At 42.1% G+C, this 15,049-nt stretch overlaps 1 protein-coding gene and 1 long non-coding RNA gene across 3 annotated transcripts in view; one reads left to right on the top strand and one right to left on the bottom strand.

The window, feature by feature from the left end:
- Positions 1 to 528: 528 nt before the first annotated feature.
- LOC147344768 (uncharacterized) lies at positions 529 to 13,666 on the bottom strand. Its single transcript, XR_015154266.1, has 3 exons — positions 13,370 to 13,666; positions 1,883 to 2,148; positions 529 to 845 (listed from the first exon to the last, which is right to left on the bottom strand). It is a non-coding gene; the product is annotated as an uncharacterized LOC147344768 (long non-coding RNA).
- CCZ1 (CCZ1 vacuolar protein trafficking and biogenesis associated) overlaps positions 13,536 to 15,049 on the top strand; it is a 16,118-nt gene continuing 14,604 nt past the window's right edge. The window contains exons 1-3 of one of the 2 annotated variants that reach the window (XM_086373916.1): positions 13,536 to 13,671; positions 14,612 to 14,709; positions 14,803 to 14,896. In XM_086373916.1, coding sequence (XP_086230042.1) covers positions 13,558 to 13,671; positions 14,612 to 14,709; positions 14,803 to 14,896 — 306 coding nt within the window. In that variant the 5' untranslated portion in view covers positions 13,536 to 13,557. Of the gene's footprint in view, positions 13,672 to 13,932; positions 14,710 to 14,802; positions 14,897 to 15,049 lie in introns of both variants that reach the window. The other variant, XM_086373917.1, reaches the window with a different exon arrangement.

Below are 15,049 nucleotides of genomic sequence, written 5' to 3'. Positions count from 1 at the left end.
TTCAAAGGGCTTCCCTGATGGCTCAGACAGTAAAGAATTCGCCTGCAATTCAGGAGTCTCGGGTTTGATCCATGGGTTGGGAAGATCCCCTGGAGGAGGAAACAGCTACCCACTCCAGTATTCTTGCCTGGAGAATTCTATGGATAGAGAAGCCCGGCAGGCTATAGTCCATGGGGTTGCAAGGAGTCAGACACGACTGAGACTGAAACTTTGCTTTGCTTTACTGTTTCAAAAGTGTAATTCAAACTATTTTTGCCCATTTCAATTACATTACCTTTTCATTTTTCTAACCCAGTCTTAGGAACTTAATTCCAAAGTCTCTGTCAATGGTAATAACTAGCAAACAAAAGGAGCCATCTCTCTGTATTTAACACCTAAAAGTGTCAGCTGGTACGCTTAAATGAAACAATCTTTAGTGGTCTTGATTCATAGCAATTTTTAACTGTGTTCTTCGGATCTGGGGTGTTTGTGGGAGAGGGTGGGTATTCCACTCTGCAGGTAATAACAACTCCAGGCATTCAGACACACTTGTGAATTAGCACTTTTTATTTTGGGAGTTATTTATCTAGGTTGAAATTTTGTAGAAACATTATCATTTCCAAATTTTAGCAGTAAGTATCATTTGAAAAGAAGAAAATGTTTTCAAAAATTACCCTAGTTTTGTCATTATATAAATATTGTACCAAGCAATTCCTTTTTAAGTGGTTCCTATTCAATATGTGCCTCATGGGAAAGAAAAAAGTGAAAGAACATACAGCAACACGTTAACAACCGCTCTCTCCAGCTGGCAGGATTACAGACCCGTGAGACGAGCCTTGAGGCTTCTAAATGGGGGAGCGTAGCAACTAGAGAAAAAGAAAATCAAACACAGGATTCACACAAACAGCCCACCTCAAGAAAGCATGTTCTCAGCAGTAGAATGATGATATTTTGACTTCGAAATGAGGGCCCACATTGCCCACTAGGTCCCAGAGCTGAAAAACTTGGTGTCTGTTATTTTTCCTAATTGCTTATAAAACAGGGTGGCATCAGGGGCTTTGACTCTTCGTACAACTATAATTTGAGTTTATAATTTAGTAGTTTATAATTGAATGGAATATGATCTCAAAGGAAGCTTTGTGTATGTGCTTAATTGTTGAGACTAAAGAAAATTATTAAAATACTTCTAATATTAGCATTTTGCTTCAGCTTCTGCACATTATGTTTATACAATTATTTTAACATACAGGTTTTTGCAGCTCTTTCCAGCTCAAACACAAAGTGTAGCGAAACAGTGAAGATGTGAAATATTTGTTGAATTGTTCAGGTTTACAAGCTACATAGGTAATTCTGCACAATGACTACAGTTTAATTTCGTGTAATGAGTGCTCGGGAATCCAATTTCAAGCAAAAACCTATCTGGTATCTCTTCTGCTAATGTTAAGGTATGGTATCACTTTGCAAACACTTAAGAAGACAGATGAAATTGGAATCACCAAGATCATTTCCACCTGGCCTGTTAATTTATTCACTGGAAAGGCTATTCATTTACACAATGTTTTAACTGGTTTCAAAAAGTCAACTTTTTTGGAAGGGAGTGGATTTTGACATCATTTTTCTTAGGGGTTCTACAATGCACGTAAATAGATTCACACCTCAAATTGTAAGGTATTTCAAACATACATCTGAGACCACAGAGACGTAGCAAACACTGCGTACCCGCCACCTCACTGTACCAAACCTTGGCAGGGACTGTTTGGCAGGTTAGTAATTTGTCATCTTGCTTAGGCTACAGGCATCCGGTTAGGGTGGGCAGCAAGAGACATCCTGCCTGGGATTTGGAGGGTGGGAGTGAAGCAGCCGTGACACTGGTGCTCTGGAGGTTGGTGTGGGAGTACCTTACCTGCTGGCTCCGCTCTGTGGTGTGGGGATCTCGTTCTGTCCCAGCTCCAGAAGCATTTCCTTCTATGACAAAGAAATCCAGCTTTGGGAGCAGTGAGAGACTGATAGAAGTTCCAGTCTGTTCCCAGGGGCTCCAGCTTGTCCTCACTCTCTTTACATCCATCTTCCCTTCCTGCCTGTATGCTTTGCAGAATTCAAGCTTCAGCATCAGATGAAGGCGAGAGCCTTATAGAGACTACTGAACCAGGCTTCACTGGTTCATAATACCTGTAATACATATATTTGTATATATGATTATATTTATTACATAATTACATAATACCTGGAAATTACATTATATATAACATACATGTATATAAATATATATTTCCTAGATGATTCTCACTTTCCAATACTGATTTACCAAACCACCTCAGATTTTTCACTTTTTAATAAAAGAATCCTTTACAGGTGGAAGATCTTTACAAGTGATCACAGGAAGAGACGGAAATCAAGGGCAATTTTAACTGCAGGAGAGAAATGTACCCTCAGGATGAAGGTCACCTCAGAATGACACAGTCTCTGGGCTCTAAGTCAACGAAAAAAAGGTCGATTACTTGACTCAGGGGTCTGATATTTCTGCCAACAGAGTGGGAGGAAGTGGCTCTTTGTACAGGTGGCCTTGGATGTGTGTATCACACCCAGACCTCTTCTCAACAGCTTCCTCTTGGAGCTCAGTACTGAGTGTAGGGAGGAGAGAACTCACTAGAATGTCAAATCATTCTGTGATCCGAGCTCTGTCTGCACAGCTTGCAGCAGACAGAACTATGAAAGACGGAAGTCCCTTTCTCCATTGTCCCTGTTCCCTACCTCCATAATTCATCCATCAACATACTGTATCCTTTAAGGCAGGCACTGCACTGGAAAACAGGAACAAGAGGATGACTCTAATCAGGTCTGACCATCTATAAGCTCACTTTTTTTGTTAGCAGGGAGACAGACGTATGTGAGGACACATCCAGAACCTCCCACCCTGGAACTGTGACTTCTTAACCTGGAACAATGCCTTAACTTATTCCCTTGGAGTTTTGAACTCACAGATTCTTTTTCCTTATCTTTACTGAGGTGTAATTGACATTTAAAACATATATTTAAAGTGTAGACCATGGTGATGTTATGTATGCACGTTATGAAAAGATTCTCACCAGTAAGAAACACATCCATCACCTCACATTTAGCTTTTTTTTTTAATGAAAACACTTAATTCTACCTTGTTAGCAAATTTCAACTTACAGTGTTATCAACTATAGTCGCCATGTTCACATTACAGCCTCAGATCTTATTCATCTTATAATTTCATTTATTTATTTATGGCTGTGCTGGGTCTTCGTTGTGGCATAAGGGCTTTCTCCAGTTGCAGCAAGCAGGGGCTACTCACTGCAGTGGCTTCTCTTGTTGCAGAGCACAGGCTCTAGGACACGTGGGCTTCAGTAATCATGGTGCATGGGCTTTATTGGCCCATATAGCACGTGGGATCTTCCCGGAGCAAGGATCAAGCCCGTGTCTCTTGTACTGGCAGGTGAATTCTTAATCACTGGACCACCAGTGAAGTTCTTTATTCATCTTATAAACAAAAGTCTGTAGCTTTTATCAGCCTCTCCTTATTTCCTTCACCACCACTACTCCAGTCCCTGGCAATCATTATTCAACTTTCTGTTTCTATGAGTTCTATTTTTTTTTAAAGGTTTCCTATAAAAGTGATACCACACACTATTTGTCTTTCTCTGTCTGGCTTATTTGACTTAGCATAATTCCCTCCAGTTTCATCCGTATTGATGAAAATGGTATGACTTCCTTCTTTCTTATGGTTGAATAATATTCTATTGTGTACATATGTGTCACATTTTATTCATTCATCCATCAATGGACACTTAGGTTATTTCCACCTCAGATACTGTGAATAATGCTGCAATGAACATGGGAGTACAGAAATCTCTTTCAGATAATTTCATTTCCTTTGGATATATATTCACAGTGGAATGGCTGAATCACAAGGTAGTTCAATTTTTCGGTTGTTGTTGTTGTTGTTGTTTTTTGTAACTTAAAAGCTGTCATGCAATTAGAAACAAATCCAGCTACACAGTTACAGATGGATGGAGAAAACAGCAAAAACAGAGCAATTGAAATCATTACAATTTGGATAGTTTTCCACCATGAGGAACTAGTTAGCATCTCCCAAAGTGAGGCAGTTGAGGATTCAGGAGTATCCATAGCCGGAATCATTTTGTTCATATGTTTAGTAAAGTGAGTAACATTAGTGCTCATATCAGGTATATATGTACAGCACTGGGTATGAATCATGGCACAAGTTCCTCCTTGTGCAGCTGTCAGAATAAGGCCAATCTGTTTTGTAAAACCATGTTTCTAATTTGTATTTGTTCAGCATTAAGAGCTGAAATAGCTTTTTGAGAATCTTGTAAAGCCTGTTGAGTAAAGTTAGTCAGAGCATCCACTTGAAGCATAACATCTGTAGTTCCCAGAGAGGGAACAAATACTGCAGCCAAATAATACCAGTGAAATACAGACCTTGCCCTGCAAGTTCTACTGCTGCTGCTGCTGCTGCTAAGTCACTTCAGTCATGTCTGACTCTGTGTGACCCCATAGGCGGCAGCCCACCAGGCTTCCCCGTCCCTGGGATTCTCCAGGCAAGAACACTGGAGTGGGTTGCCATTTCCTTCTCCCTGTTTTTTTTTGTTTTTTTTTTGAGAAAACTCCATACTGTTTTCCATAGTATCTGCACCAACTTACATTCCCACTCATAGTGCAGCAGAGTTCCTTTTTCTCTACACCCTGGCCAGCATTTGCTCTTATTCTTTTTTAAAAATAAACCTAACTAGTGTTAGGTGATATTGTGATTTTGATTTGTATTTCCCTGTTTTTCTGTATCTATGAAAAATATCATTAGAATTTTGATCAGTAATGTACTAAATCTATGGATCATTTGGTAGCATGGACATTTTAGCAATATTAATTCTTCCAATCCGTGGACACAGAATATCTTCCCATTTATTTTGTCTTCAATTTCTTTCACCAGTTTTATAATTTTAAGTACACAGATCTTTCACCTTGGATAAATTTATTCCTAAGTAGTTTATTTTTTTATACTTATAAATTGTTTTATTAATTCCACTTTCTGGTATTTTATTGTCAGTGTATAGAAACACAACTAATTTTTGTGTATTGATATTATATATCCTGCAACTTCACTGAATTTTTTTGGGCTCCAAAATCACTGCAGATGGTGATTGCAGCCATGAAATTAAAAGACACTTACTCCTTGGAAGAAAAGTTATGACCAACCTAGATAGCATATTGAAAAGCAGAGACATTACTTTGCCAACAAAGGTCCATCTAGTCAAGGCTATGGTTTTTCCTGTGGTCATGTATGGATGTGAGAGTTGGACTGTAAAGAAAGCTGAGCACCAAAGAATTGATGCTTTTGAACTGTGGTGTTGGAGAAGACTCTTGAGAGTCCCTTGGACTGCAAGGAGATCCAAACAGTCCATTCTGAAGGAGATCAGCCCTGGGATTTCTTTGGAGGGAATGATGCTAAAGCTGAAACTCCAGGACTTTGGCCACCTCATGCGAAGAGTTGACTCATTGGAAAAGACTCTGATGCTGGGAGGGATTGAGGGCAGGAGGACAAGGGGACGACAGAGGATGAGATGGCTGGATGGCATCACTGACTCGATGGACGTGAGTCTGAGTGAACTCTGGGAGTTGGTGATGGACAGGGAGGCCTGGCGTGCTGCAATTCATGGGGTCGCAAAGAGTTGGACACGACTGAGCGACTGAACTGAACTGAACTGAACAGGTTTTTGGTAGAGTCTTTAGGGTTTTCTACATATATCATGTCGTCTGCAGCAACAATTTTATTGCTTCCTTTATGACTTGGATACATTTATATTTCTTTACAAAAAGAAACACTGAGCTACTTGCTCAGGCTAGGACTTCCACAACTATGTTGAATAAAAGTGATTTGAGTGGGCATCCTTGTCTTGTTCCTGATCTTAAAGGAAAAGCTTTAAGCATTTCACTGTTGAACATGATGTGAGCTGGGGTTTTATCATTTATGGCCTTCATTATGTTGAGGTACATTCCTTCTATATTCCATTTGTTAAGAGTTTTTAATCATAAAAGGGTGTTGAATTTTGTAAAATGCCTTTTCTCCATCTATTGCAATGATTATATGACTTTTATCCTTCACTGTGTTAATGTGGGAGGTCACAGTGATTTTGTGGATGCTGAACCCTTCTTGCATCCCTGGAATAAATTCCACTTGATCATGGTATAAGATCATTTTAATGTACTGTTGAACTCAGTTTGCTAATTTTTCTTTTTTTTTTTTTCATATACGTCCAGCAGGGATATTGGCTGTCATTTTCTTCTCTTGTAGTATCTTTTTTGGTCAGGATAATGCTGGCTTTGTAAAATTTTAGAAGTGTTTCCCTCTTTTCTATTTTTTGAAAGAGTTGGAAAGGATTTGTATTAATTCTTTAAATTTTGGTAAAATTTACCAGTGAAGCCATCTAGTTCTAGGCTTTTGTGGTTGGGAGGTTTCTATTATTAATTCAATCTCCAAATGAGTACTTAGTCTGTTCAGATTCTTTCTTCATGATTCACTCTTGGTAGGCTATGTATTTCCAGTGACTTATCCATTTCTTCTAGCTTATATAACTTGTTGATGTAAAACAGTTCATAGTAGTTTCTTGTGACGCTTAGTATCTCTGCATTATCAGTGTACTGTCTTCTCTTTCATTTCTGACTTCAAGTCCTTTTTCTTTTCCTTAGTTTAGCTAACAGTTTGTCAATCTTAATCATCTTGTTAAAAACACCAGCTCTTAGTTTCACTTTTTTTTTTTTAGTTTCACTGATATTTTCTATTGTCTTTTTAGTATTTATCTCATTTATTTTCAGTATGACCTTTGTTATTTCCTTCCCTCTATTAAGTTTAGCATTAGTTTGCTTTCTTTTAGTTCCTTCAGATTTAAAGTTAGATTGTCTATTCGAAATCTTTGTTCTGCCTATAGGCATTTATTGCTATAAACTTCCCTCTTGAACTGCTTTTGCTGCATCCAATTAAGTTTTGGTATAGTATGTTCCCATCATCATTTGTCTCAAGATTTTTTATTTCCCTTTTGATTTCTTCTTTAACCTATTGGTCCTTCAAAAGCATGCTGTTTCATCTCCACGTATTTGTGATTTTTTCAGTTTTCTTCTTGTAACTAATTTCTAGTTTCATACCATTTGTCAGTGGAAAAGATGCTTGATATGATTTCAATCTTCTTAAGTTTATTAAAACTTACTTGGTGGTATAACATATGATCTATCCTGGAAAATGTTTCATGTGTGTTTGAGAAGAATGAGTATTCTGTTGCTATTGAATAGAATGTTCTCTGTATGTCTTTTCGGGTCATCTCGTCTAACATGAAGTTTAAGTCCAATGTTACCTTAATGATATTCTTTCAGGATTCAGGACAGTGAAATTCATACAGTCAGAGCAGCCTACTCCCTTGGCACTGAGTCCAGGTATACACCCACTAGGGGGTGCTCTCGAACCTATTAAAATTTTTTTGACTATGTGCGTTGAACTTCTGAGTAACCCTGTTGACTATCAAAGCCAAGTAACGTGAGGGCCCATTCCTTGGGGGTGGGTACGTGTGTTAGTCACTCAGTCCTGGACAAATCTTTGCGACCCCAGGGACTGTACCCAGTCAGGTTCCTCTGCCCATGGAATTCTCCAGGCAAGAATACTGGAGAGGGTTGCCATTCCCTTCTTCAGGGGTTCTTCCCAACCTAGGGATCGAACCCGGCTCTCCTGTATTGCAGACAGGATTTTTACCATCTGAGTCCACCAGGGCTTCCCTGGTGGAGATTCCCTCCCAGTTGTATGGTGCTGCACAGAGGGTGAGGCTCAGACTTTCCTATCCATTTTGCTGTGGCTATTTTCTCATTCACCTCACATATGAGTCTCACCTCACATTTAGTTGGTCTCTGGATTTCTCTCAGATGAAATTTCTCTGTGTGTAGCTGTACATTCACTACATTTGGGGAAGGAGGGAAGATCAGAAGCCTCCTACATCTCCATCTTGGTCCCCTGCTTCTGAGTTCACAAATTCTTCGTGCAAGAGATCTAATTTTCCCTTTTTTTTTTTTTTTTTTAATGATTTGGATCTACTTTTCTATTTCTGTTACTGGACTTAGATTTGAATCTCGTCCTGCTGGGAGACAGAATCATAATTCAGGACAAGGTCAATAATCCAGCCTCCTCTTCACCCTTACTTCCCTAGCTGACAGAAGAGGTGGGTAACGCGAGGCCCTGCATGGGAAAGGAGTATCTGGTGCTTAGTCCATACGAGTGACCACTGAGTCAACCTCACTCCTCTCCAGTCTCCTGGACTTCAGCGGTGGGTCCACCTAGGCCACAGCTAGTTTCTTTTTGTTCTAATCTTACGGCCTCTCAGGTCTGGCTTTCTCTGAATTACTTCCGTGTGCAAGTAAAACATTTAGTTGCTTCCTGCATCAAGTACCACTTACTGCCTAGATGCCTAGACATTCATGTGGCCACGGCTTATTCCACTGTTGATGCATCACGCTTGACACAGAGGGGCACTCTGCAAGACCTGCCACTTTCCCCATTCCACAAGGAGCAAAGTATACATCTACACCCTCTCTCCTCTGAGACCTCGAAACACACCTAAGTGTCTATCACGCTTACTCCACCCACCTCCCACCCACGCACACCCTATGACTGTGAAAAAGGAGGATGCATCACTATCTAAGCCTTCTTGCTTCCTTAGCTTTTGAAACTTAAAAAGCATTTCGATTTCTGATTTTGTTTGGTTCATTTTGTTTTTGTATCATCTCTCTCCTGTGGTGATCAATGCAACTGACTGACTGGGGCACAGAATGCAAAGTAAACAAGGAAGTAAAGGCATGCTGGAGAGAATGCAATAAAATGTTATCTTACCACATTTTTATTGTAATTGTACTTTGCACGTTAGAAAGTACTTTCATTTGTGTCATCTAACGTAATATTTGCAGTGCTCCTTTGAGGTAGGTATTAATCTCATTTTTCAAAGGAAGAACCTGGAGCTCAAAGAAGTTAAGTGATTCTTCTGTGATATGCACGTGGGCCGCTCTTCGTGTTTTTGCAGGTAACTCAGCCCTCTTGGCGTGAACCAAACACATTGAAGGACGGTGTGGCAACGGAGGTCAAGGATCTTGAGCTGATGGATTTTGCTGCTGAAAGTGAAGAGATGTCGGGAGGAGGTCTCCAGAGTGAAGCTGAGGGGGCGCGACTAAGTCTCGAGACAGATCAAGAGAGAGTAAGGACTGAGGAGTCCGGCGATGGAGAGGCGGAGAATGGTCTGACCGGAATGGAGAAGACAAGGGCAGGGGAAGAAGAAAGTAGACGAAGAGCAGAGGAGATGCGAATGGACCTAACGGTTGTGAAGCAAGAAGTAATGGACTGGTCAGAAATGGTAGAAGGTACGCTGAATGGCCAGTGGGTAAAGCAGGAGGAGGACCGACATGAGGTGAAAGAGGAAAAACCAGGCACATTGGAGGTGAAGGAGGAGATGGATAGTAGTTTGATGGTAAAAGAAGAAAAGGTGGAAGAAACAGAGATAAAGGAAGAGAAAGTGAAGGTGAAGGAAGAAGTGATGGACTGGCTGGAAGTGAAGGAAGAGAAGAAAGATATCTTGGAGATTAAACGTGAGGAAGTGTCTCTTGATCAGAATATTAAAAAGGAGGAAATAATGGATGAAATGTATGTAAAAGAAGAGAAGTATTTCCCCAAAGAAGAAATGATGGATTATACAAAGGTGAAAGAAGAGCCTCAGATAAATCCTTCAGTGGGCTCGAAGCGGAAACTGGCCATGTCAAGGTAGGGCAGAGCTGTGAAGGTCTTTTGTTGTCTAGGTTGAAAGAAACTACACCATCAGAAAGGTGTGGATTAATGAAAAATAAGCGCGAGTTTGGGCCGGGAGTCTGAGTGGTGGGGGGAGAGGCGATTAGGAAAGGAGGGTTTTGTCAGATAACAACAAATTCTGTGGAAATATGTGAGGTTGGTACTAGTGTCCAGTGGCCAAGTTAGGAAATGAAAATTCTTGGGACCAGAAAACCCCTGGACCAGTATCTGGCTTGACTTTGTATGCCCTTGGCTCAGTATTCCTTTGAGAGAGGATAGGTGTGAGGAACAGTCTAATAAAACCAACAAGGAAAAGTGGAGTAAGTTAAAATTAGGCAAAATACATTGTAACTCACTCAATTGGCTAGTTTCTCTATGGGTACTATGAACATTTATTGCTTTTGATTTGATTTCTTTATAGTGTGATCATGTGGCAGCATAGGAAATAAGAGTAGTCAGATTCTCGGGACCATTTCTGTCTCGAATACAGTGAATCAACATGTAGTTTGCTTGTCTGTTTGTAGTTTGATTGTCATTGTACACTGATTGTCACTCAAGTGAAAGATCAGTTGGAGACAGATGATGGGTAGTAAAAAAAAAAAAAAAAAAGAAGTTAAGTGATTAATCAAAGGTCATATAAATGGCAAGTGACAAAATCAGAACTAAAATTCGGCTGTTCAACCTAAGCCCCAGGCTCCTTCTACCACTCTTCCAAAAGCATTTGCTCTGGGACAAAGGAAGGAATTCTTTAACCTGGAGTTTTCAAATTACGCTCCCTGGAGCTGCAGGGTCCTGTACAAGTGCTTTCGGGCCCCTCAAGGAGACAGAGATGGAAGAGGGGCAGCTCTTGGAAAAGGCCAGCAGAAGGTTTTCTTAGGTATCATTTCTACCACTCAGCCTCACATTCAACCAGGGTAGCTCTGTGTCTATTTTGTAGAAGTTTCCATGGACTTTGGGGCAATAAAAGGGGGAAAGGAGATTTTGCTACCTTAAAATTCTTTGAAAATTATTACTATAATGTCAAAACATGTCTTCCTAACAAAAGACTGTCATACACTAAAGCAAGCTAGTTGAGGAAGTCTTTCAAGAGCGAGTAATGACAGCAATCTTGTTGAATAACAATTAAGGGCTGGGGCTTAATTAACAATTAAGGGCTATTTGGAATATCTCCAGTTGAGCTATTCCAAATCCTGAAAGATAACGCTGTGAAAGCAAATTTGGAAAACTCAGCAGTGGCCACAGGACTGGAAAAGGTCAGTTTTCATTCTAATCCCAAAGAAAGGCAATGCCAAAGAATGCTCAAACGACCGCACAATTGCACTCATCTCACACGCTAGTAAAGTAATGCTCAAAATTCTCCAAGCCAGGCTTCAGCAATATGTGAATCGTGAACTTCCTGATTTTCAAGCTGGTTTTAGAAAAGGCAGAGGAACCAGAGATCAAATTGCCAACACATACTGGATCACGGAAAAAGCAAAAGAGTTCCAGAAAAACATCTATTTCTGCTTTATTGACTATGCCAAAGCCTTTGACTGTGTGGATCACAATAAACTGTGGAAAATTCTGAAAGAGATGGGAATACCATACCACCTGATCTGCCTCTTGAGAAACCTGTATGCAGGTCAGGAAGCAACAGTTAGAACTGGACATGGAACAACAGACTGGTTTCAAATAGGAAAAGGAGTTCGTCAAGGCTGTATATTGTCACCCTGCTTATTTAACTTACATGCAGAGTCCATCATGAGGAACGCTGGACTGGAAGAAACACAAGCTGGAATCAAGACTGCAGGGAGAAATATCAATAACCTGAGATATGCAGATGACACCACCCTTATGGCAGAAAGTGAAGAGGAACTAAAAAGCCTCTTGATGAAGGTGAAAGTGGAGAGTGAAAAAGTTGGCTTAAAGCTCAACATTCAGAAAACAAAGGTCATGGCATCCGGTCCCATCACTTCATAGGAAATAGATGGGGAAACAGTGGAAACAGTGTCAGACTTTATTTTTCTGGGCTCCAAAATCACTGCAGATGGTGACTGCAGCCATGAAATTAAAAGACGCTTACTCCTTGGAAGGAAAGTTATGACCAACCTAGATAGCATATTCAAAAGCAGGCACATTACTTTGCCAACAAAGGTCCATCTAGTCAAGGCTATGGTTTTTCCTGTGGTCATGTATGGATGTGAGAGTCAGACTGTGAAGAAGGCTGAGTGCCGAAGAATTGATGCTTTTGAACTGTGGTGTTGGAGAAGACTCTTGAGAGTCCCTTGGACTACAAGGAGATCCAACCAGTCCATTCTAAAGGAGATCAGCCCTGGGATTTCTTTGGAAGGAATGATGCTAAAGCTGAAACTCCAGTATTTTGGCCACCTCACACGAAGAGTTGACTCATTGGAAAAGACTCTGATGCTGGGAGGGATTGGGGGCAGGAGGAGAAGGGGACGACAGAGGATGAGATGGCTGGATGGCATCACTGACTTGATGGATGTGAGTCTCAGTGAACTCCGGGAGTTGGTGATGGACAGGGAGGCCTGGCGAGCTGCGATTCATGGGGTCGCAAAGAGTCGGACGCGACTGAGCGACTGATCTGATCTGATCTGAAGGGCTGGGGCTACTATACCTACAATCACAGTCCCATTTAACTCTTTTGGATCTTAATTCCCTGAACAGGGATTGAACCTGGGGCCAGGCAGTGAAAACACCAAGTCCTAACTACTGGACCACCAGGAAATTCCCACTCATTTTATTCTTAAAGTGAAATTTCTACTAGAAAAGCATTTACTATTAGTTATTTTACATATTAGACACAGAGACTGGAAACTTCCGCCCAGGGAGTGACAGAGCTAGAGTAAGTACCCAGTTCAGTCTCACGCCCAGATTCCAACACTGCCTCCCGAAACATGAAGGACTATTCTATTAAGTTGGATAAGAGGTCCTATTTTCACACCTAATCTGTGAGAGACAAGGCAACCTAAACTAAAGTCTTGTGTTTGGCCGTGCGGTCTGCTGCAAGGGTTTGAACTCCAAGTATCAGAAGTCACGAGCGGTTCCAGCTCCCACAACCCACAGGCCTCCAAACCTAGTGAATCCCAAGGGCTGGCAAGGGCGATGCCCTGAGTTCCGAGGCTTGGGACCAGGCACTGTGGGGAGAAGGCCACGCTCTGGTCCGCTTCGCCACACACCATGCTCGCCACCTGCAGCTATCTTTCTCCCTGAAGGCAAAGAAGTCGTGAGAGGCACAAAGTCACTTGACGTCTCTCAAACGGGGATCTAAAAAGACCAACAAACATGTGGTGGGACCCTGTGGACTATGAAAACGGGCAAGCTACCTGACTGAATACACAACCACCCCAAACATTGGGCCTTCCATTGCACCTTCACAATCGCTTTCACACAAAACAAGTTCCATTTCATTTTTCTTCAAAAACGCAACCCTCGCCTTCAGCCAGGGCAGAAATCTGAGGGGGGGGGGGCGGGGCGGAGACAAAAACGGTTTCACTTCAACTTAACTCTTACAGCATCGACAGAATAAACACCTACCCAGAACACAAACGGGAATGAACCCACATGGGTGCGCCAAAAGGGAACGCTGGACTGCGGATTCTTCTTCCGGGCCGGCGGCAACCACTTCCGGGGGGACGGCGAGCGAGGCGGAAGTGCGGTCTTCCGGCGGCAGCTGTCTCTGGGCGGGCCGAGGGAGGCTCCCGAGGCTGGGGGGCCGGGCCGGGATGGCGGCAGCGGCGTCCGGGGCCGGCGCAGGAGCGGCCCAAGAGAAGCAGTTCCCGCCGGCGCTGCTGAGCTTCTTCATCTACAACCCGCGCTTCGGGCCGCGCGAGGGAGAGGTAAGTGGAGCGGGGCCGCGCGCGGGCGTCCGTGGGTGGCAGAGGGCCCCGGGTAGGGGGGCTGCCGGATGGGGTCCGGCCCGGGCAGCCGCGGGGTGCGCCTGGGGTCGTCGCTTGTCAGTCTCCCTTATCGACTGGCCTTTATCGGACTGTTTTGTGCTGGGTGTGCTGCAGGGCCCAGACAACGCGGGCAGGGTCTGGTTGCAGGTCCCAGATCAGTGCCTGTGTATTGAGTGAAGGTTCGTCGGGTTAATCACACAGGTGGAGTCTCTCTTCCCTTTAACATCAACCCTGGATGATTAAAGTTCAGCTTTTGTCTTTGTTGCTGGAAGTCCCCCGCCTAGAAACTAAAACAAGAGTAGGAGACGGTAGTCCTGTAATGCAGGCTTGGCGGATCTTCGGAAAGTTTTTTTTCCGAATTAATAAGTTAAGTCGGATGGGAGCGGATGGTTTTGTTTTGGTTTTTTTATCATTACTTTTTTAAGGTGGGGACGGTAACTTCCTCAAAGGATGTCCGGCGCCAAGTTTTGTTGGCAGGAAATCACGGTCCTTTTAAAGGCTGCCAGTCCAAATGCTTGTGAACTTGCTGGGTTTAATTTGTGGGGAGGTGTATGTCTGTGCACGTCCACACACTTGTTTCTTACAAGCGTTGATGTATTACAAATTAGCATGGAGAAAGAAATCCAAAGATGGAGTTTTCAGCATCGTTGTCTAATTTAGTTCAGATGGCATACGACTTAGCAAATATCACAATTGCCTTTCATTCAGGTGGGCGTTTGTTACACCCTGAAGAGAAGATAATCTTTGTTTTTCTAAAAGGGGCCTTTGTTTTGTCTTGCCAGCTAGCACATATGACATGAGAGGTTGATACCAAGTATTGTCGACAGCTAAGACAGACAAACTGCTTATGTCAATGTGATTCTCTCTCTCCATACTTTAGGAGGAAAATAAAATTTTGTTTTATTATCCAAATGAAGTAGAAAAGAATGAAAAAATTAGAAACGTTGGATTATGTGAAGCTATTGTACAGTTTACAAGGTAATATCTTTCAATGTGCTTTTGCAGAGCTCAGTGAATTCTTAAAACCTCCACTGGGGGATTGTCGCTAACATATTCTTTTACCGTTTTTAGGACCTTTAGTCCATCAAAACCTGCAAAATCTTTACATACGCAGAAGAACAGACAGTTCTTCAACGAACCAGAAGAAAATTTCTGGATGGTCATGGTATTTACATATATAGTACACTTTTCTGAATTTGTATTATACAGTTATGTGTGATCTTTACCGTTAGGAATTCAGGGAAGTCCTCTGGTCATTGCATCAGAGGAGAGTTACAGTACTGCAGCTGCTGCTGCTAAGTCGCTTCAGTCGTGTCCG

Source organism: Bos grunniens, chromosome 25, assembly GCF_055505025.1.
Source record: "Bos grunniens cultivar Pamir isolate PY7600 chromosome 25, Bosgru_T2T1.0, whole genome shotgun sequence".
Classification (NCBI taxonomy): domain Eukaryota; kingdom Metazoa; phylum Chordata; class Mammalia; order Artiodactyla; family Bovidae; genus Bos; species Bos grunniens.
Note: the sequence above shows the minus strand (reverse complement) of the source record. Positions and strands in the feature narration are given on the sequence as shown.